Source organism: Phocoena phocoena, chromosome 11, assembly GCF_963924675.1.
Source record: "Phocoena phocoena chromosome 11, mPhoPho1.1, whole genome shotgun sequence".
In the NCBI taxonomy this organism is placed as follows: Eukaryota; Metazoa; Chordata; class Mammalia; order Artiodactyla; family Phocoenidae; genus Phocoena; species Phocoena phocoena.
This window is the reverse complement of record NC_089229.1, coordinates 79,191,496-79,213,655: the sequence shown is the minus strand read 5'-3', so window position 1 is coordinate 79,213,655 and position 22,160 is coordinate 79,191,496. Positions and strand designations below refer to the sequence as shown.

General features: G+C 33.7%; 1 protein-coding gene across 5 annotated transcripts in view; it reads left to right on the top strand.

Moving 5' to 3' along the window:
- The window catches only part of CCDC91 (coiled-coil domain containing 91), a 288,403-nt gene that overhangs the window by 19,803 nt on the left and 246,440 nt on the right, over positions 1 to 22,160 (top strand). For 3 of the 5 annotated variants that reach the window (XM_065886922.1, XM_065886924.1, XM_065886926.1), the window contains exons 3-5: positions 18,520 to 18,680; positions 19,591 to 19,794; positions 20,530 to 20,634. In XM_065886922.1, the coding sequence (XP_065742994.1) occupies positions 18,520 to 18,680; positions 19,591 to 19,794; positions 20,530 to 20,634 (470 nt within the window). Of the gene's footprint in view, positions 1 to 17,613; positions 17,633 to 18,519; positions 18,681 to 19,590; positions 19,795 to 20,529; positions 20,635 to 22,160 lie in introns of those variants that run through there. The other 2 variants (XM_065886925.1, XM_065886923.1) reach the window with 2 other exon arrangements.

The following is a 22,160-nucleotide window of genomic DNA, read 5'->3' as shown; positions in this document are numbered from 1 at the left end:
TCTTTAGAGCTTCAGACTTATATTTTCCACTGGTCTTTCTGACCTTGCTGTCTCCATACGTACCTTAAAGTCGGCATGTCTGTAACATAACCTGTCTCCCCTTTTACTTCTTCAAAGCTGCACCCTTCTATTCTCTTTTCTCACTTAATAAAATCACCATTCATTCATGTGCACAAGCCAGATATAATTATGCTATTCAAAAGTCTTTTTCTGCATCTATTGCGATGATCATATGGTTTTTAATCCTTCAATTTGTTAACATGGTGTAGCACATTGATTGATTTGCGTATATTGAAGAATCCTTGCATCCCTGGGATAAATCATGGTGTATGATCCTTTTAATGTGTTGTTGGATTCTGTTTGCTAGTATTTTGTTGAGGATTTTTGCATCTATGTTCATCAGTGATACTGGTCTGTAACTTTCTTTTTTTGTAGTATCTTTGTCTAGTTTTGGTATCAGGGTGATGGTGGCCTCATAGAATGTGTTTGGGAGTGTTCCTTCCTCTGCAGTTTTTTGGAAGAGTTTGAGAAGGATGGGTGTTAGCTCTTCTCTAAATGTTTGATAGAAGTCACCTGTGAAGCCATCTGGTCCTGGGCTTTTGTTTGTTGGAAGATTTTTAATCACAGTTTCAATTTCAGTTCTTGTGATTGGTCTGTTCATATTTTCTGTTTCTTCCTGGTTCAGTCTTGGGAGGTTGTACCTTTCTAAGAATTTGTCCATTTCTTCCAGGTTGTCCATTTTATTGGCATAGAGTTGCTTTTAGTAGTCTCTTATGATCCTTTGTATTTCTGCAGTCTCTGTTGTAACTTCTCCTTTTTCATTTCTAATTTTATTGATTTGAGTCCTCTCCCTCTTTTTCTTGATGCGTCTGGCTAATGGTTTATCAATTTTGTTTATCTTCTCAAAGAACCAGCTTTTAGTTTTATTGATCTTTGCTATTGTTTTCTTCATTTCTATTTCATTTATTTCTGCTCTGATCTTTATGATTTCTTTCCTTCTGCTAACTTTGGGTTTTGTTTGTTCTTCTTTCTCTACTTCCTTTAGGTACAAGGTTAGATTGTTTATTTGATACTTTTCTAGTTTCTTGAGGTAGGCTTGTATTGCTATAAACTTCCCTCTTAGAACTGCTTTTGCTGCATCCCATAGGTTTTGGATCATCGTGTTTTCATTGTTATTTGTCTCTAGGTATTTTTTGATTTCCTCTTTGATTTCTTCAGCCATCTCTTGGTTGTTTAGTTATGTATTGTGTAGCCTCCATGTGTTTGTGTTTTTTATGTTTTTTTTCCCTGTAATTTTTTTCTCATCTCATAGCGTTGTGGTCAGAAAAGATGTTTGATACGATTTCAGTTTTCTTAAATTTACTGAGGCTTGATTTGTGACCCAAGATGTGATCTATCCTGGAGAATGCTCCATGCGCACTTGAGAAGAAAGTGTAATCTGCTGTTTTTGGATGGAATGTCCTATAAATATCAATTCACTCTATCTGGTCTATTATGTCATTGAAAGCTTCTGTTTTATTATTTATTTTCATTTTAGATGATCTGTCCATTGGTGTAAGTGAGGTGTTAAAGTCTCCCACTGTTATTGTGTTACTCTTGATTTCCTCTTTTATAGCTGTTAGCAGTTGCCTTATGCATTGAGGTGCTCCTATGTTGGGTGCATATATATTTATAATTGTTATATCTTCTTCTTGGATTGATCCCTTGATCATTATGTAGTGTCCTTCCTTGTCTCTTGTAATGTATTTTAAAGTCTATTTTATCTGATATGAGTATTGCTACTCCAGCTTTCTTTTGATTTCCATTTGCATGGAATGTCTTTTTCCATCCCCTCACTTTCAGTCTGTATGTGTCCCTAGGTCTGAAGTGGGTCTCTTGTAGACAGCATATTTATGGGTCTTGTATTTGTATCCATTCAGCGAGCCTGTGTCTTTTGATTGGACCATTTAATCCATTCACGTTTAAGGTAATTATCGATATGTATGTTCCTATGACCATTTTCTTAATTGTTTTGGGTTTGTTTTTGTAGGTCCTTTACTTCTCTTGTGTTTCCTGCCTAGAGAAGTTCCTTTAGCATTTGTTGTAGAGCTGGTTTGGTGGTGCTGAATTCTCTTAGCTTTTGCTTGTCTGTAAAGCTTTTGATTTCTCCATCGAGTCTGAATGAGATCCTTGCTGGGTAGGGTAATCTTGGTTGTACGTTCTTCCCTTTCATTACTTTAAGTATATCATGACACTCCCTTCTGGCTTGTAGAGTTTCTGCTGAGAAATCAGCTGTTAACCTTATGGGAGTTCCCTTGTATGTTATTTGTCGTTTTTGCCTTGCTGCTTTCAATAATTCTTATTTGTCTTTAATTTTTGCCAGTTTGATTACTGTGTGTCTCGGTGTGCTTCTCCTTGGGTTTTTCCTGTATGGGACTCGCTGTGCTTTCTGGACTAGGGTGGGTATTTCCTTTCCCATGTTAGGGAAGTTTTCAACTATAATCTCTTCAAATATTTTCTCTGGTCCTTTTTCTCTCTCTTCTCCTTCTGGGACCCCTATAATGCGAATGTTGTTGCGTTTAATGTTGTCCCAGAGGTCTCTTAGGCTGTGTTCATTTCTTTTCATTCTTTTTTCTTTATTCTGTTCCACAGCAGTGAATTCCACCATTCTGTCTTCCAGGTCACTTATCCGTTTTTCTGCCTCAGTTATTCTGTTGTTGATTCCTTGTAGTGTAGTTTTCATTTCAATTACTGGATTGTTTATCTCTGTTTGTTTGTTCTTTAATTCTTCTAGGTCTTTGTTAAACATTTCTTGCATCTTCTTGATCTTTGCCTCCATTGTTTTTCCGAGGTCCTGGATCATCTTCACTCTCATTATTCTGAATTCTCTTTCTGGAAGGTTGCCTGTCTCCACTTCATTTAGTTGTTTTTCTGGGGTTTTATCTTGTTTCTTCGTCTGGTACATAGCCCTCTGCCTTTTCATCTTGTCTTTCTTTCTGTGAATGTGGTTTTTGTTTCACAGGCTGCAGGATTGTAGTTCTTCTTGCTTCTGTTGTCTGCCCTCCGGTGGAAGAGGCTATCTCTCAAAAGTTTTTTTTTTTTTTTTTTTTTCATTTTGTTACAGTTAGTTGATTGGGGCCTCTGTAATAACCATATTTCTTTTGAGCTTTTTACTTTTCAATTATGCTGAAGAACTTGCTGTTCCCTAAATGCATTATGTGAATTCATGATTCTATACCTTTTTTTTAAAAAATAAATTTATTTATTTTTTGCTCCATGGGCTTTCTCTAATTGTGGCGAGCGGGAGCTACTCTTCATTGCAGTGTGCAGGCTTCTCATCGTGGTGGCTTCTCTTGTTGTGGAGCACGGGCTCTAGGGCGCGTGGGCTTCAGTAGTTGTGGCATGCACGCTCAGTAGTTGTGGCACACAAGCTTAGTTGCTCCGCGGTATGTGGGATCTTCCCAGACCAGGGCTTGAACCTGTGTCCCCTGCATTGGCAGGTGGATTCTTAACCACTGTGCCACCAAGATAGTCCCCTATACCTTTTTATATGCTGTTTCATTTACCTAGAAAGTCTTAAAGTAAGAATTATATAGACTTAGTTGTGAATCTCAGCTTCACAATTAATTGCTCTGTGACATTGGCCAAGTTAATAAGCTTTTCAAGTACCTGTTTACTTATCTATAGAATTTTAATGATACATGCACAGAAGAGAGATTGTGAAGATCAAGTGGCAATACGCACACATACATACACATATACAGGCATATGTTGTTTTTATTGCACGTTTTAGATATTGCATTTTTCACAGATTGAAGATTTGTGGCAACCCTGCATCAAGCAAGTGTGTTAGCACAGTTATTTCAACAGCATTTGCTCACTTTCTGTCTCTCTGTCACACTTCGGTAATTCTTGCAGCATTTAGGACTTTTTCATTATCATCATATTTGTCATAGTAATCTGTGATCAGTGATATTTGTTACTATTGTAATCATTTTGGGGCACCATGAACCACACTCATACGAGATGGCAGACTTAATCGTTAAATGTCGTGTGTGTCCTGACAGCTCCACCGACAGGCCATTCCCCCATCTCTCTCCCTCTCCTCTGGCCTCCCTAATCCCTGAGACACAACAGTATTGAAAATAATATTGAAATCAGGCCAGGTAATAACCCTACCATGGCCTCTAAGTCTTCAAGTGAAAGGAAGAGTCACAGCTCTCTCACTTTAAATCAGAAGCTGGAAATAATTAAACTTAGTGAGGAAGGGATGTTGAAAGCCGAGATAGGATGGAATCTAGTCCTCTTGAACTGCTTAGCCAAGTTGTGAATGCAAAGGAAAAGTTCTTGAAGGAAGTGAAAAGTGCTACTTCAGTGAGCACAGACATGATAAGAAAGTGAAAATGTCTTATTGTTGATATGGAGGAAGTTGTAGTGGTCTGGAGAGAAGATCAAGCCAGCCACAACATTCCCTTAATCCAAAGCCTCATCCAGAGCATGACCCTAACTCTCTTCAGTTCTATGAAGGCTGAGAGAGGTGAGGAAGCTGCAGAATTTCAGTCTGAAGTTAGCGGAGGTTGAAGGAAAGAAGCCCTCTCTATAACATAACGGCGCAAGGAGAAGCAGCAAGTGGTGACGTAGAAGCTGCAGCAAGTTGTCCAGAAGATCTAGCTCAGATGATTCGTGAAGGTGGCTACACGAAACAACAGATTTTCACTGTAGACCAAACAGCCTTCTATTGGGAGAGATGCCATCGAGGACTTACATTGCTAAAGAGGAGAAGTCATTGCCTTGGCTTCAAAGCTTCAAAGGACAGGCTGACTGTTTTTAGGGGCTAATGCAGCTGGTGACTTTAAGTGGAAGCTGGTGCCTTTAAGTGCAAGCTAGTGTTCATTTACCATTCTGAAAATCCTAAGGCCCTTCAGAATTATGCCCGTGCTTTATAAATAGAACGAGAAAACCTGGATGACACACAGCACATTTGTTTACAACATAGTTTACATGGGAAAAGGTCAAAATATCAGCATTCATAGGAATTTGGAAGAAGTTGATTCCAACCCTCATGGATGACTTTGAGGTTTTAAAACTTGAGTGGAAGAAGTTGTTAGTGGAAGAAGTTGCAGATGTGGGGGAAGAAGCAAGAGAAGTAGAATTAGAAGAAGAGCCTGAAGATGTGACTGAATTGTTGCAGTCTCATAATAAAACTTGAAGGGATGAGGACTTGCTTCTTTTGGTTTAGCAAAGAAAGTGGTTTCTTGAGATGGAATCTGCTCCTGGTGAAGATGCTGTGAAGACTGTTGAATGACAACAAAGGATTTAGAATATTACATAAACTGAGTTGGTAAAGTAACAGCAGGGTTTGAGAGGATTGACTCCAATTTTGGAAGAAGTTCTGCTGTGGGTCAGATGCTATCAAATAGCATTGCATGCTACAGAGAAGAAGTAGACAACACATAATCAGGTTCATGTTTTTAATCCATGAGCACTGTTGCCTGGTAACAAGGATGACCTTCTACCTCATCATATTTCCAGCTACACACTTTGACTCAAAACTACCAGATCATAAGGGGCATCAGATTCACTTATAAGATAGAAACATAGCATATGCCCTCAACCCAAGTCACAGCTCATATGCAAGTAAACAAGGTCTTCACACACAGGTGAGAGTGAGGCCCACCTTGGCTATCCATATACTCCGCAAGAATTGTTGTTTCTCTTGAAACGACTTTATAGGCATAGCTATTAGGGTCTCAAAACAGACATATTCAGTTATAAGAATTAACACACTCAGGGAAGTCCAAAACTATGGCCTCCAACCATTTTCAATTTATTGCAGCCACATGGTTCATTAATTTTAATGGAAAAACTGCTAATAGAATTTTACTTAAACCACATATTTCTTCTGGATTCGGGTCTATAAAATTTCCTGAAGGTAATTCTAAGAGTTTAGGTGTCTAATAGCTCCTGTTGTGTTTAAATTTCTAAAAAAGAGAATATAATGACATCCACTTTGGGTTTTGGCATATGGCTTTAGATCTCTATCTCTAAGAATATGTTGCCATCCTAAGTTTCTTTTTAATAGTATATTCATCGTATTGATAAAAAGTAGACTGGTCTGCTGCTGTGAAAAATTACGGTGATTATAAAGTTTATAAAAGCCACGTGCATGTATTATACACATAGTCATGTAGATGCTGTATTACTTTAATGGGAGTACTTAAATATGCTGTGCTATTTGGTATAGTACAGATGCTTCAGCTTAAACGTGGGGAAAATACTCCCCAATCTCTCTAAAGTGAACGGTTCCATTTGTATACAATGATACTCATTTTGTGTAAACTCTGAAAATTGTTACGGGGCCATTTATTTCATCTTAGGAGGCTAGGCCAACTTCTCGCAAATGGGAGTTATGCTGTACTCTACTGAAACCTGTCAGTATGTTGCTCCGAAAAATTTTAAATTGATATTTCTGTTTTATGATTTAGATAACAGGAAAAGAAAAACTGTTTTAACTTCAAGAAACATAATGATTAATCAAAAGTGTTAACATACGGTTTAAAAAGATTTGTAGCAAGAGTGGCATGAGCATATAGAAAGAAAATAGTAAGAATAGTAGAAGATCTTTCAGAGAGTAAAAGAAGAAATTTACCATTGAAGAAAGAATAGTACACATAGAAGAAAGAATAGAAAATAATCTCCATCGCTTAAAGAGAAAGGAAATTGTGGCAAGCTTTATAGTGAAGGTTTAAAGAAAGAGGAAAGAAGAAATAATTGTGAATTGCATTTTGCTAATATTCACATACTGTAACTCCTTCGCCATTTGATTAACTCGGAGAGCAGAAGTGGACTTTAAACTAGTTCTATTTCATTAGTTTTGTTTTTCATTGGCAGTAGGATATAGTTAAGAATTTATTTGAGGACTGCTGGTTTTACTTTATTCTTTTAATTGGCATTGTTAAATTACTGTATATATGATAGCCAGAATAGTAGCTTCTGTTGTTGGTATCATGTTAAGTATATACGTCATTGAGGATATTAGTTTTATTAAATTTTTAAGTTTTCATCTCTCTCTTTTTTACTCTATGCTTTTACTGTTAGGTGGTCTGTATTTTGCTTCCTTGTTTTGTAATTTTCGTTGTTCGTTTACATACTAGAAAACACACAAACCCCAAACCCTACATGATTTTAACTTGTATTTTTAATCATTTTGGAGTAGAGACTGAGCCTTGGAAGCATATTGACATAAACTCTGATCCTAGAAATCTCCTAGCTGTGAGGTCAGGGACATACTAATTAAACCTGTGATCTTAGGCTCTTCATTTATAAAATGGTTATTATTTTAAGGATCTAATCAGTTGACACATACAAAATATTTTGCCCAATACCTGGCATTAAGTATGTATGCAGTCAATGACAGTTCTCTCCCCTTTCTTCATTTCACTTAGTTTAACAGAAACTTGAGCTACTGCTTTTGGTCATGTAGAAGAAAAATGTTTTTTTAGTGAAACTATCCATTGTCTACGTTCAGCATAAGTTTCAGGGTTATCTGATTCTAGCCCTGTCCATTGTCTTTGGGCTATTTTATTTTTACAGCTCTTTATATGTTTAGTTAACTGATAGACATGTAAATTCTGTTATGTCTAGTAGAATTTCGATTGACTTCCTTCTCCTCTTTGGAAAAAAATAGTTTCACTTCTGGTTGCAATTCATTTCAGCATTCTTTTACCTCCCATCAATTTGTGCTATTTTGACTTTTCCTTTGAACTGGTTATAACATTTGCCTGGTTCCCTCATGTATGAGTAGAGTGAAATCTTTCCCATGTATTCACTTTATATCTCTATGAGAGTCAAATTTTACCCTTTGTCTTAGAAAATTATCTTTCTTTATTATATTTAAATATTAATATATACTATTTCCAAGAAATGTCTAAATAAATTCTCCAGAGTAGATGAGCTTATTAAATACCTAGTATGTGCAGCATACTAGTGTTTTATTTTAATCATTTGATATTTGAGATGTTCCAACAGTGTTGTCAACTTTACAAACAATGGCAAGTCTTACTCTAAATATTTAACCACTAAGGATTCATTTATTTATTATTTTAATACCAATGTGATATTCTCAGGGTAAATTTTCCGAGGTAAAAGATTTGTGTTGTATCTTTCATCGCATAGTGTCTTGAATATAGTGGTACTCTATAATTGTGTTTTGAATGAGTGTATAGATAAATAAAGGAGTCCCCAAAAGACCACAAACACTTTTTCCCCCTTAGGTGTCTCATCATGTTGTAATGAGTAGAATAAAGTTTTAAGTTTCTTTTTTATTTTTTATTGAGGTATAATTAACATATAACATTATATTAGTTTCATGCTTATAACATAATGATGTAATATTTGTATATATTGCAAAAGTGATCACAATAAAATCAAGTTAACATCATCATACATAGTTATACATTTTTTTCTTGTGATGAGAACTTTTAAGATCTACTCTCTTAGCAACTTTCAAATATACCATACAGTATTATTAACTATAGTCACAATGCTGTACATTATATCCCCATAATTATTTATTTTATAACTTGAAATTTGTACCTTTTGAACCCCTTCACCCACTTTGTCCACCCCTGCCCTCTGCTTCTGTCTATCCATGTGCTCATCTGTTTGTTTTTAGGTTCCTTACATAAGTGAGAGCATAAGGTATTTGTCTTTGTTTGACTTATTTCACTTACTATAATGCCCTCAAGATACATCCATGTTGTTGCAAATGACAAGATTTCCTTCTTTTTTATGGCTGAATAATATTCCATTGTGTGTGTGTGTATTATGTTTTCTTTATCCATTCATCCATTGATGGACACTAAGTTTGTTTTTGTAGCTTCAATATTATAAATAATGCTGCAGTGAACATGGGGTGTATATATCTTTTTGAGTTAGTATTTTTGTTTTCTTTGGGTAAATACCCAGAAGTAGAATTGTTGGATCATACAGTAGTTCTATTCTTAATGTTTTGAGAAACTTCCATACTGTATTCCATAGTGTCTGCATCAATTTACATTTCCTCCAGTGGTTCACAAGGGTCCCCTTTTCTTCCTATCCTCACGAACACTTGTTATTTCTTGTATTTTTGATAATAACCATTGTAACAGGTGATATCTCATTGCAGTTTTGATTTGCACTTCCTTAACGATTAGTGATGTTGAGCACCTTTTGGACATACAGGTGGCCAGTGTGCCTATTGGCCATCTGTATGTCTTCATTGGGAAAATATCTATTCAGATCCTCTACCCATTTTTTAATCAGATTTTTCTTTTTTTGCTGTTGAGTTATATGAGTTCTTTATGTATTTTAGATATTAAGCCCTTTTGAGATATATGATTTGCAAATATTTTCTCCCATTTAGTAGGTTTTACTTTGATGTAGTCCCACTTGGTTATTTTTGCTTTAGTTGCCTTTGCTTTTGTTATCTAAAAGAAGTCATAAGAATCCAGTTTCCATAGACTGAGGAACCAAAAACTGCTTTAGCATATCACTTTAACATATTACTTTAAGTTGTGATAGCATTTTTTTCTTCCTCTTGGGAAATTGCTTAGAACTTGCCTATGTTTGCCTATGAGCAAGAGATTAAAAAAAGGAAAATCTCAGATTTTAGATAGTAACTTGGCCTAAAGATATATGATTTTGAAATATTTCTTCCATATTCTTTAAACTTATTAAACTCATTATACAATGCTGTCTATATTTTGTTAGTTCCTGTTTTTATTTATTTTTTGGGGTGCTGTGGGATTTTCTTCCTGGTATGATAATAAAGAAGCAGTGGTGATTTAAATAGCACAGTTTTTTCTTTTCCTGTTCAAAAATTATATTTATATGATTTTTTGTTGACCATGCCAGCAATGGATTATGAGGACTTTCCCTCTACCTGTCTGTTTTAGAAATTAAAACAGTTTCTTTAGTCATTTGTGTAATTCTAAAAATTGCTCACTAAAATTTTTGGTATATAGTGTTGCCTAAACAGCCCTTAGAGAAGCACTATTATTCCTCAAAGAATCAAGTAGAGAGGGAGCCTTTATTTGTAGAATACTCTGGAAAGTAATTAAAAATAACTAAAATGGTGGTAATTTAATCAATCATGTGATCCCTCTTTTATTAAGAATGTGACCATTTCTGTTCCTTATGATCCTACCTCAATCTTTTTAAAGCTATTATATATTTCTCTTTAAATCTCTAACCTAGGTATCCTAGATATATCTTGAATCCATTGAATTACATTTATCCATTAAATTATTAATCAAAGGGCATTTCCTATAGGGAACCTTTCTTATAAAGAGGTAATACTTTTCTAAACAGCAACTTTTACTCTGTTTTTTGTCAGTTAAAAAAATTCATCCATTTATTTTGTATTTACTAACAGATCTTCATATTTAGATATACTGTTTAGATCTTCTTCAATTCTTACATATTCTTTGTTTTTCATATAAATGAAAGAATGTTGAAAAAGGGAGCCTGGGCTAGGTAAGAGAATCATTAAATGGAAATTAAACATCAAAAATATTTTCTAAGTTAAAAGTTGTAAAAATCATTATCACTGTATTGGTATTCTCCTGTTAACTATTAACAGATATAAACAGATTTCCTTGGGTATAGTTAAAAGTACATGGATATTTTCACCTGTTTCTTGTTTAGACTTTATAAGAGTTAATGCTTATGTAAACAAAGCAGAGTTGACCACAGGCAGAATTACTGGAAAAAAAATTGCATACTATTTGGAAACTTGGTGCTTCTTTGTTTGTGTGGTGTTCTGACTTAGTGTGCTTTTTTTGTGTTTTAGAAGAGGTCTGTCAATGAAAAATGATATGCCCAATGACTATGCTAATTACCATTACAAAGTTAGAGATGAAGAAGTGCCATTCAGTGCACTTTTAGTTAGCTTTGTAGCTCTAAAGGAAGGAACATATGATGACCTTGTATCCTCTAAGTCTTAGAAAACCAAGGATTTCACATTTGAAATGAAGCAAATTGTGTCTGTACACTTGCTTAAGACTAAAAGCAAGCAAAGAAACAAAATACCCAAAGAAACAAAATTTTGTAGATTTCTACTTCTTAAAAAGTGTTGGCTAAATTTTTACAGAAATTGGTGCTGTTGGGTATGCTTGATCTTCTGAATTTAAAGATTTTTGGGCATAGACTGACACCAGTCAACTTTTAATAGACCAAAGAATACTGTAGCAGTTTGAAACATTAAAAATTGTAATTTCTCTTCTAGATGAGAAGATAATTATATTTTACATATTGAATTTGTAATTTTCATTATTAAGCTTAAAAATTCCCATTGTTAAACAAACATGTATAAACATGTATACCATCTTTATTACTAAATTATATTTAGGGTATGTATATGTAGACAGTATTTATGAATGTGGATTTTCTTTTTTTGGGTGAGTTACTGTTATTGGATAGTGTGACTTCTAGCATAGAGAAAAACTTTAGAGGCTTAACTGAAAAATCTAGTTTCCATTTAGAGGGTAATACATTTATATGTTCTTTTTTCTTTCACAGCACTACTCATTTGTTTTCTCATTTTAGTTTTAAAATAGGATGTGAATTATAATATGTGAACCTTTATATTACCTTTATATTACCTTTATATTACCAAATTTAAAAAAATTCCTGAAAATTTCACTAATGTCTCATAAGTTGAAAGTACATGTAAATTCCAGGCATTTTAGGTTCAACTTTCCTTATGTCTGAAATAAGTTTTGATATGATTAAGGCTTGTACCTCCAAATCTAATATTTACTGGTCTGTTGCAGATTCTTGATATCTTTTCACAAAAGCATCATTTCTTTGAGTACACTGGTTGGTCCCTATTAGTATTTAGTTTGGATTAGACTTTTTTCCTGTCTTATTTACCCAGAGCAGATTTTGATCAGTGGGATAGTATAGCTCATGGAGTTTGAGTACTACAACCAGGAAGGGCAATGAAACAAGAGGTCTTCAGAATTATATTTTTAAGCATGTGTAATTATTTTTTTCTTTGTTATATTTAAAAATTTTCCTCATGAATCTACTATTTAACTTAGGAACCAGAACATGACCGACTCTAATAATCCTCTTCTGTCCTATTCCTGTGTTTTCCCCCAGAGGGAACCTCTGGCTTAAATTTTTGTTACAGTTTCCTTGCTTTTGTAAAAAAAAAATGTGTTGTATATGTGTGTATATATATGTATATCTCTAAAGAGTTTTACTTGTTTATGTGCCTTATAAAAAATGGGTTAATACTGTGCAACCACACCTGCAGTTTTCTTTTTTTCACCCAAATTTATGTTTTCAGGACTTACCCGTGTTGTTGCATATACATCTATTTCTTTTACTTACACTGGTATAAAATATTCTAATTTATTAATTAGAATATTATTAACATTCCCACAACTCATTTAATCATTTGACTGTCAGCAGGTATTTAGGTGTTGTCACTTACTTGCTGTTATGAACATTCCTGCTAGGAGTATTCTTACACATGTTTTCAGTGATACCAAGTCTGTATTCAGCAGCTTTGCATAGGGGAGACTTTTGTTGAGACAAGCTATTTTCCCCCTCATGAGTGATTTCTTTTCTATTTTTCTTTTTTGCTCATTCCTCTTGACTTTTTAATTTTGATTTACAGAAAAGCTACAAGAAATAGACAAATAATTCCTATGTACCCATCATCCACTTTCTTCAAATGTTAACATTTTATAATGTTTGCTTTATCTTTATTCTTTCCCTCCTCCTCATTCTCTCCTTTTTTCTTCCCTTTCCTCTTCTGCTTCTCATTATTTATTTAGTGTTCTTTTTGTTCTTTTCCTGAGGCAATATAGCCAAAATACTGCGTTCCAAAGTAACCTAGGTTGGTTCTTGCCCTTCACCCTCCACCCCCATTCCTTAGTTAATGTGATTATATTATTTATTTGAAATATGGTTCAGTTGCTGTTCTTCGTATTCCATTTTAGGATTCGATTCTCCTATTCCCCTGCCTCTTGATTTCAGTTTTATTTTATTGAGTATGTGAAACACTAACGTGGTTCCAAAACTCAGAACCATATTACAAAACTACACTCAGAGAAGAGATACTTCCCACAATTCATTTCTTCTGTCTTTCCACTTCATTCTACCTCTCCTCCACCTATCAGTCTCTCTAGTTTTGGCTTCATCCTTCCTGTTTCCTTTATAACAAACAAGTAGATGCATGCGTCTGTGTCTTTTCATGTATTTAAGGGCTATTTGTATATTTTCTTTTTGGTGAATTGTCTGTTCACATTTTTTGCCTGTTATTCTATAGGCATATTTTTCAGTCTTTTTCCCCCCAAGTTTTAAATGTTCTTTATATACTAGGAATATTAGTCCTTATCTGTGATATATATTAACATCTTTTTTTTTTTATTTTGTCAGTTGTTTTTTGATTTTATTTAAGATAATTTTTGACAGACAAAATGTTTTTATGTATTCTGTAGTCAGATTTGTCAGTCTTTTCTTTTACTGTGTCTGGAATTGAGTCATAGTTAGAAAGGCGTTTCTTATACCCAAGATAATGTACTTACATGATCTCATATTTTTGTTTATACTTATATGGCTTATTTTTTAATCCAGTTGTAGCTTTTTTTTGGTTTGTTATTAATGTGAGATATGAGTCTAATTTCAGATTTTTCCAAATGGCTAATCAGTTGTTAAGGCACTGTTTATTAACAAGCCCATCTTTACCTCAGTAATTTGAAATACCACTTTTGTCATATACTTAAGTTTCATATATACATGGCTCTACTTCTGGACTTTCTGGTATACTCTTCTGATGTGTTTATTGCTGCACCAAATAAATACACTGTTTTAATTATAAAGGGTTTATTGTTTGTTTTAACATAATTTATTACAGTATATCTTAATAAGGTTAGTAGTATGTTTTACTATAGTTTAATTTAGTTTATTTGAATAAGAGGGGTGAGTATCCTCCTTATACTTTTTCTTTTTTACATTTTTGCATTTTACTTTTTCCATGTGATATTTAATGTCCATTTGTCTAGCTCCATTATAAAAAAAGCTTATTTACTTTTATTGGAATTTTATTAGGCCTGTAAATTAACTAAGGGAGGATTGGCATCTTTATGATGTTTAGTTGCCCTACCTATCCAATTACAAGGGTCTTTACCTTTGTTCAGGTCTACCATTGAGTCTTTCAGAAATGTTTTAAAGGTTTCCTCATGTTTCTTGCTAAATTTATTCTTAAGTATTTTATCTTCTTTGTTGCTATGGAAAATAATATTTTTGCTACCATCATATCTTCTAAATTGTTATTGTTTTTACATATGAATGCTATTGATTTCTGTTCATTAAGTTAATATCCTGCTACTTTACTGAATGTGTTTATTGTTTGAGTTAGTAGGAACATGAGGTGTAGTTTTCCTCCTTTTCTTATTTTTATGCTTCCATTTAATTTCTCTTGTCTAACCACATTGCTTTAGTAAGTGCAGTGTTAAGTGGTATGGAGATAGTAGGCATCCTTATATTATTCCTGATCTTAGAGGAAACACCTATAGATTTTTTCATTAATTAACTGAAAATTAATTTTCATTAATTAATTAACATTAATTAACTTTAGGAGTGAGGTCTGTATGTTTTATCTTAAGAAAGTATGCATCAATTTCTATTTGTTTGAGTGTGTGTTTTTTTTTTAACAGATACAGGTGTTTGATTTTTATCAAAAGCATTTTCAGCCTTAGAGCTAGTTACGCTATTTTTCTCTTTAAGTCTATTAATGTGGAATGTTATATTAATGAATTCCCTAATAGTGAGCCAACCTTGCATTCCTGGAACAAACCTGACTTATTCATTGCATATCATTTTCTCAATATGGTGTTAGATTTTGTTTACTAATATTTTATTTAGAACTTTTACCTAATTATTTTTAAGCAATACTCTAAAAATCTTTAATTGTTCTGTTTTTGTATTGTCTTTATCAGGCTTAGCTATCAATGTTATGTTAATGTTATGTAATGCTAATGAAGTTTCCCTTCATTTTCAATGCTGTGTAATAATTTTAGAGCATTGGGATTATTCATTTTTCAAATTCTTGTTGGAAATCCTCTTGAAATGCTTTATCTATAGGGTAGTTGCCTCATAATTTTATTTTTTCCCCAAGGAAATTATATATTTTTAAAGAATTTTTTAGCTTTAATCCAATCACCTTTTATAAACTATGTTTCTGTGGAGAATTGCCCATTTTATCTAGATTTTTCAAACCTATTTACTTAGAAGTCTGTAGAGGATTTATGATTAAAAAAAATTCTTCTGTTTTAATTATTATGTTACTCTTGTCACTTAATTTATCTATTTGTACTTTTCTCCTTTTATTGTTAATAAATTAACTACTGTTTTATTTGATTTTCTTAGAAATTCAGGATTTTGATTAATTAGATCTGCTTTATTTTCTTAATCTTTGACATCTGCATTATCTTTATTATTTTTTTAATGTGCTTTTAAAGTTTTCTGTGTTATTCGTATTTTAGTTTATGAGATGGAAATTTAATTCATTTTTTAGATTGATTGAAGTGTTCAAGGATCTAGATTTTTTCTAAACTGCTTTAAATGTATCCCATAGATATGTAATGTTTTCATTATTATTTCTTAGAAATCTGTAATATCTTGACAGTGGAAAATTAAAATTGTATTGTGGTTGGATGGGTAACGGAGTAGGTGAAAAGATTCCTGGAAAAGTTTGTTGGTATTATTTCACCACTTTCATTAGAGGAAACTGTGGCTTAGAGGGGTTTGTGTAATTTGCTGCATAACAAGTAAGTTGTTATTGTTCAAATTTGAATCCATTTCTGATTCCACAGCTATGGCTTTTACTTAGGCAGTAATATTGTGAGGTCATGGAGGTACTGAACAGTACGGCATAATCAGGGAACTGTAAGTAGCACAGTGTGACTGGAGTGAAGTTGGCACTTGGTGGTATCGTTTCTGGTTTGGGCAAATAGTTCATTGAGATACCATTAACATGAAGCAAAGCAGGTTTATGTAAGATGATGGGTAAGTCTGAGGAATGTACGAGACAGCTAAATGGACTGTCTGGTAGTTAGGTGAGCATATGGATCTGGAGGTCTGTAGAGTGGTTTGTGCTAGAAATGTGAATTTCGGTGTCATTAGCTTATAGGTGATAATTTAAATAATGGGTTCTGAGAGTGGTAAGAATAATGTGAACACTGAGAAGATCAGAGGGTGTAGGAAACAATGAAATTAAGACTGAGTGGAAAAGAGCCTGAAAAGGAAACAAGAAAAAAAAAGTTAAAATGTTAGGAGGAATTTAGGATATAGTGGCTTACAGGTGCCAAGGGAAGAGTTTCAGGGAAAAGGGAGAGTCATTAGTATTATGTGCTCTGGAGAACTAAAGGAAGATAAAATAAGAAGTGTTCATTTGACTTAATAATACCTGAAAGGAAAATTAATATCATAAAAAGTGGTTCTAGTGGCATGATGAGGGTTGGGTGAGGAAGAAGCAAATGGAGACAAGAAATCTGGTTAAGAAGGGAAAGTATGTTAGTGGTAACTAGTGGGAAGTGTGAGGGTGAGGGGGCCTCCTCCCACTCCCTACTTTCCTCCCTCAACCTCTCCCTTTGCCTTCCCCTTATTTATCTCTTTTCTTTCCTTTCTCCCCCTTCCTTCCTTTATTCTAGCCTCTTTCCCTCTTTCTTTCCTTAATATGGCATACTTGAACATGTAATGTTACAGAATGAGAATTTAACTCATGACAACATGACATCTTGTCTTAGATTATGGCTATAAATGTGAATAACATAAAGAGATGTTAAAATGTTCAGGTGGCGGATCAGAATGATATTTTTAAGGGTTTCTTGAACATAGGATCATAGTCACGCATACCCTTTATGCCTGGAAGTAAAACATACTTGTCCAACAAATTTTAACAATCTTTGAAATAATGATGAAAATAATTTCAGCACAATGCTAAAAGCTTTACATATTTTAGTCATTTAAAACCTCATCAGCACCTCTATGCTAGTTTTACAGGTGAGGAAACTGAAGGAAGTTAAGTAAACTTGCCAGATGTTGTACACTTGCTTTGGCAATATGATTTCAGAGTCTGTGCTCTAATCATAAGGCTGTATTCCTCTTCACTATACTATAGTACTTATTTTCATTCCTTTAAAAACTAATTAGTAATATTTTTGGTATAATTGTAATTTAGAATTAGAAGTTAGAATATTTTGACATTTTAGGGAAATCTGTTAGCATATAGAATAGTGAAGATTAGCAAAATTTTCTGAAAAAGATATGTAAAGTACAAACATGGGTTGAAATTCCCGTTTTCTGTATTTTAGTTAAAATAGTGAAATGCTTGTGGGAGAAGCTACAATACCTTATCCAGTATGGCACATAGTATTTGAAAAACACAGTACTGCTACACAATGAAAGTGTATATAAGATAATTAAATAATCCTATATGGTACCAATAAAAAATTGATACATTCCTTAGTTTGTTAATACCTAATGACGTTATAAATGTCTTTCTTCAGGGAAAAATGCAATTTCCATTGTGAGCTGCCTTCCAGAATTTATGGTAGAACTTCACTGACGTTGCTACTGATGCCAATGTGGAATAAAGGTCTTTATAATTTAGAAAGTCAAAACGTATAAATGAATTACTGTTAAAAATGATTTAGTTAACTCTTCTTAAATTTTAAAACACACAATACAAATGCATTTGAATTTTTAGAAAGAACGTTTGAAAATAAAGTAATATCTGTTTATTTTGCCATCATCAATATTTTTGTCTTATTTCATGTTTGGAATTGGCTTTCCTTTTGTGACCTTTGTATTTGAACCCTAATCACAATCTAATAATATTTTGTTGTGAAACTAATTACAGAGTTGCATTTCAACATTATTTTTATGTGGAAACAACTAAAATTGACTTTAACATGAAAAATCTTTTGCTGTTGTAAAAGAAGAAATTAACACAGAGACAGTGGATTAGCTATTTTAACGTCATTGTTCTTCCCCTTAGCTCGCTTTATTGTCATAAGTATTTCATTTGACTTCCCTCCTGGGTCATAAGGTCATGGAGTACATGGATGCGTGTCCTGCTCATTGCTGTCTCCTCAGTCCCTAGTGCCTGTGTTTGGCACTGGTAGGCATGCTAGTGCTTTTTCTTAACTAATTGAATAGGTAAATAATATATTTGAATAATGTCTCTGAGTTGCAAATGCACCCCTTATGGTAATGTGTTAGTATGTAGACGTTAAGACATTATTAAGTTGTTTTGTTTGCTTGGGTCTCACATGGAAATGTCCTGTTCAATTTAGAAACACTAGTTTTAGATCTCAGATAAAAATCCCTGAAAAATAGTCATAGAATCCTCATTTTCTATCTCATTGCTTTTACTTTCCTTACCCCTTTTTCTTTCCCTCCCTCTACTCTCTTTCTTCCCTTCAACCTGTTCTTTATTTTCCCTTTAATGATCCTTGTTTTGTTTTGTTTGTTTTCCTTTAGTATCTGGAGTCCATCTTTCTCCAGCCTCTCCTGAGATTGTATTGGACCATGACCACACTTCTCCTTCGGTTGGCTGCCTCTCTTCTGAGCCCATCATTTCATCACCAGAGAATACACATGCAGACAACAGCATTGTCAGTCAAACTTTTCCTAAAGCACAGGTAAAGACAAGCATATTTTTATAGGAACTTTGCCTACTTAAAAAATTGCATACTGATTTAATTGAAGATTTCCTGATTTCCATTTTTTTCCCCCTCCTGTAGATACTCTAACTTTGAGGTTAATATCTAGAATTTTAAAAACTGAATACTGTGTTTGTTTTGTGGCCCAATTGCAAGGTATTTAAGCAGTGTTAGTTACCAAAATACTGTTTGAAAACCAAATATGTTTTATTAAAGTTGACTTAGTTTTGCATTGCAGATCGTGAACTTCAAAAAGGAAAATAATTACAAAAAAACGATTTCTCTTTTCAGGGAAGCTTACCATATGTTTTCAAGTATTAGAGTGTTCATTTCAATTTTAGAATAAGACCAAAAACACAGCGGTCATAGCATTTATTCATTCAAATATTTATCGATCCAGGCCTTGTGCTAGACACTGGAGTTATTCCAGATTTCCAAAGTGCTGTATACAATCTTGAGTCACCCGTTATCTTTACTAGAAAGTGATGATCAATTAGTGGTTATTGATAAATTTTAAAATCTGATTTATAACTTAGTATATAAACAAATTCTGAGTGTGTGTAAATTCAAGAACTGGTATCAGATGTATTTATACTTAATATACACTCTCAAGAAAAAGTTTTAAGTTTTTAATGCTTTGCTTGGAAAATAATAAATGCTTTAAACTCTGAAGTTTACAGAAAATTTTGTTTCTTATTGCAAAGATCAGGTTGTTGTAATAGTTTGAGGTCTTCTGTAGATTTACTTAAAGGGTGAAATAATTTCAGAACCTTTGCTACAACTTAATTTCCAAATGTGGTTTCTGGTGCCCTTTGGATGTTTTCCTTCTTGGTGCAGTGTAAACTTTCCCCTCTTGTGTTTTTTTTTTTTTTTTTTTAATGTGGTTTAGATTCAGCAATCAACACACACTCATCTGGATATCTCACTTTTTCCGTTGGGTTTAACTGAGGAGAAAAGTAATGGAACAATTGCTCTTGTGGATGATTCTGAGGATCCTGGAGCTAATGTATCAAACATACAGCTTCAGCAGAAAATTTCAAGTCTGGAGATGAAACTCAAAGTATCTGAAGAAGAAAAACAGAGAATTAAAAAGGTATATTTACATTTGCCTAAAAAATAAATGTTTGAATTGCAGATACTGGAAATATGATATAATCCCAACTTCTGATTAAAAATTCAGCAGTGGAAAAGCTATTATGCTCTTTGGCTGTAGGTTTAAATCAGTCATACAAGCTCATCTCTTATGAAAGTCTTTGATAAGAAATTTCTAGTTTTAAAGGTGTACTTTTAAAGATATGAACATCTTTTACTAGATTTTTTTTTTTCGCTAATGAATGCTTTCCTTCTGGTTTATTTTTATTTACTTTGAAAGCAGGTAGTGTTGTATTTCTTATGTACGTTAGAAGATCTGTAATATTCATTTGTCCCTATGAGAAGTCAGACATGATGGGATATTTGACAAGATTACTTAGAAATACAGCTATTTTAGTAAATTATTTATGTGTTCTCATTTCTGTTTCCTACAAATATCTCTATAAAAAGACCTTAGCAAATTTATAGAAAGTATAGGTAGAGTGTTGTTTATAATTAGTTTAGATGCTTTTATTTATTTATTAGCATGAATAATTTTAGTGTTATAGCAGTGTTTGATACTGGTCTGGGAATGAGAGTGAAGCATACGTTTTATAATATTGTTGAACTTTGAAAACCATACTTCTGGTGGGTTCTTTCCTTACCACATATTTTCTAAGTATGTTCATTGAAAAAACTGAATATATTTTATGCCTTTAAATATTACAAAATTTATGCTTGGATTTTTTTCTTTTAGGATGTGGAATCATTGATGGAAAAACATAGTGTCTTGGAAAAAGATTTCCTTAAAGAAAAAGAGCAAGAGGCCATTTCTTTTCAAGATAGATACAAAGAACTTCAGGTAAAAACAGTGAATTATAAATTTAGTATGTAGGCCTTTCGATGAAGCATGTAATGTAACTTCAAAAAGTGCTCAATGAAAACTTTATGAACGAAGCATCAGATACTTGCTTAAATATGTAAAATACTGACTAACATGTGTGAAATTAATGATAAATGCCATTTTGAGGAGCACGAATCCCTGAGAGGCCATGCAGGTTAGCTGATTCAGACTCAGCCTGGCGAAAAATATTCTGTTTCTGATGATTTTCTCAATTTGGAAATTAGACATTCCAATTTTTCTTATTGTGATTACATTTGAAAAGAGCTTAGAATCGTATAAACACCAAACTGAGATATTTAACCTTTTTCATAAATTGTTTGTAATCAGTGTCACCTCATCTTCTCCTCAAATTTCCTTAACAAACTTGTTTCTTCTGCAGTCTTCCCCATCCCAGGAAATAGCAGTTCTGTCTTTCCAGTTGCTAAAGCTGAAACCCACATTTATTCCTTTTTGTGCTTACCCCATGTCTGTTCCTTAAGCAAAACCTGTTGGCTCTACCTTCAAAATATCCAGGTTTTGACTGTCATTATGGTCACTGCTGCCAACCTATTCTAGGCCATCCTTATTTCTCCCTTGGAATACTGAAGTATCTTCTATTCTAATCTTTTTTGCTTCTGTCATTGCCCACTTACAGACCATTCTCCACATGACAGCCACTGTGATCTGTTTAATAGTTAAAGCTGCTCATTTCATTTCTTTGCTTGGAAACCTTCAATGGCTTCTCACCTCACCCAAACTAAAAGTCAAGTAAGTCCTTAAAATGGTTTGCAAGGCCCTCCATTTTTTTGTGTTCCTCCTCCCTGTCTTTTACCTGATTCTTTCTCTTCAATCGTTTTGCTTTATCCCTTTGTCTAGAGCACTCGTCCCTCAATTTTCTGCATTGTTTACTTTTTTATATCATTCAGGTCTCCGTGTACATAATCACCTTATCAAGGGAGACCTTTCCAAACAATGCTGACATCCCCTACCAGCCTTCCCACATTCTGCTTTATTTTTCTCCATAGCACTTTTCACATCTGACAAACTATGTATTTACTTGTTTATTTGCCTAGATCGTTTTAATAGTCTCCTAAGTGGCCTTCTAGCTTCTACCTGTGCTCTTCTCCCTTAATGAGTCTTTATTTCAGCAGGTGGAGTAGTGTTTTTAAAAAATGTGAGTCAAATCATTTCCCAACCTCAACTATCATTCTCCTTTCAGTGTAAATCTTCTGCCTTCTCCAACTTTTCCAGTTCGCCCCCAGCTATTTACTTACACTGAATTCATAATAAGGTCCAGGCGAATGTGTGAGTCTGTTACTGAGGGCATTCCTTGCCTGTTGGAGTGGTGAGTGGAGGGAAACAGTTTGTGATTCATTCAGTTTCTCTGACTGGAATGCTCTTCCTGCAGATATCTGCATGGCTTTGTTTAAAAAATGTAAAACTTGAAAACAAGGAAAATGGTGAGCAGTATGTTCTTTCAGTGTCCTATGAGGGCATTACTTACT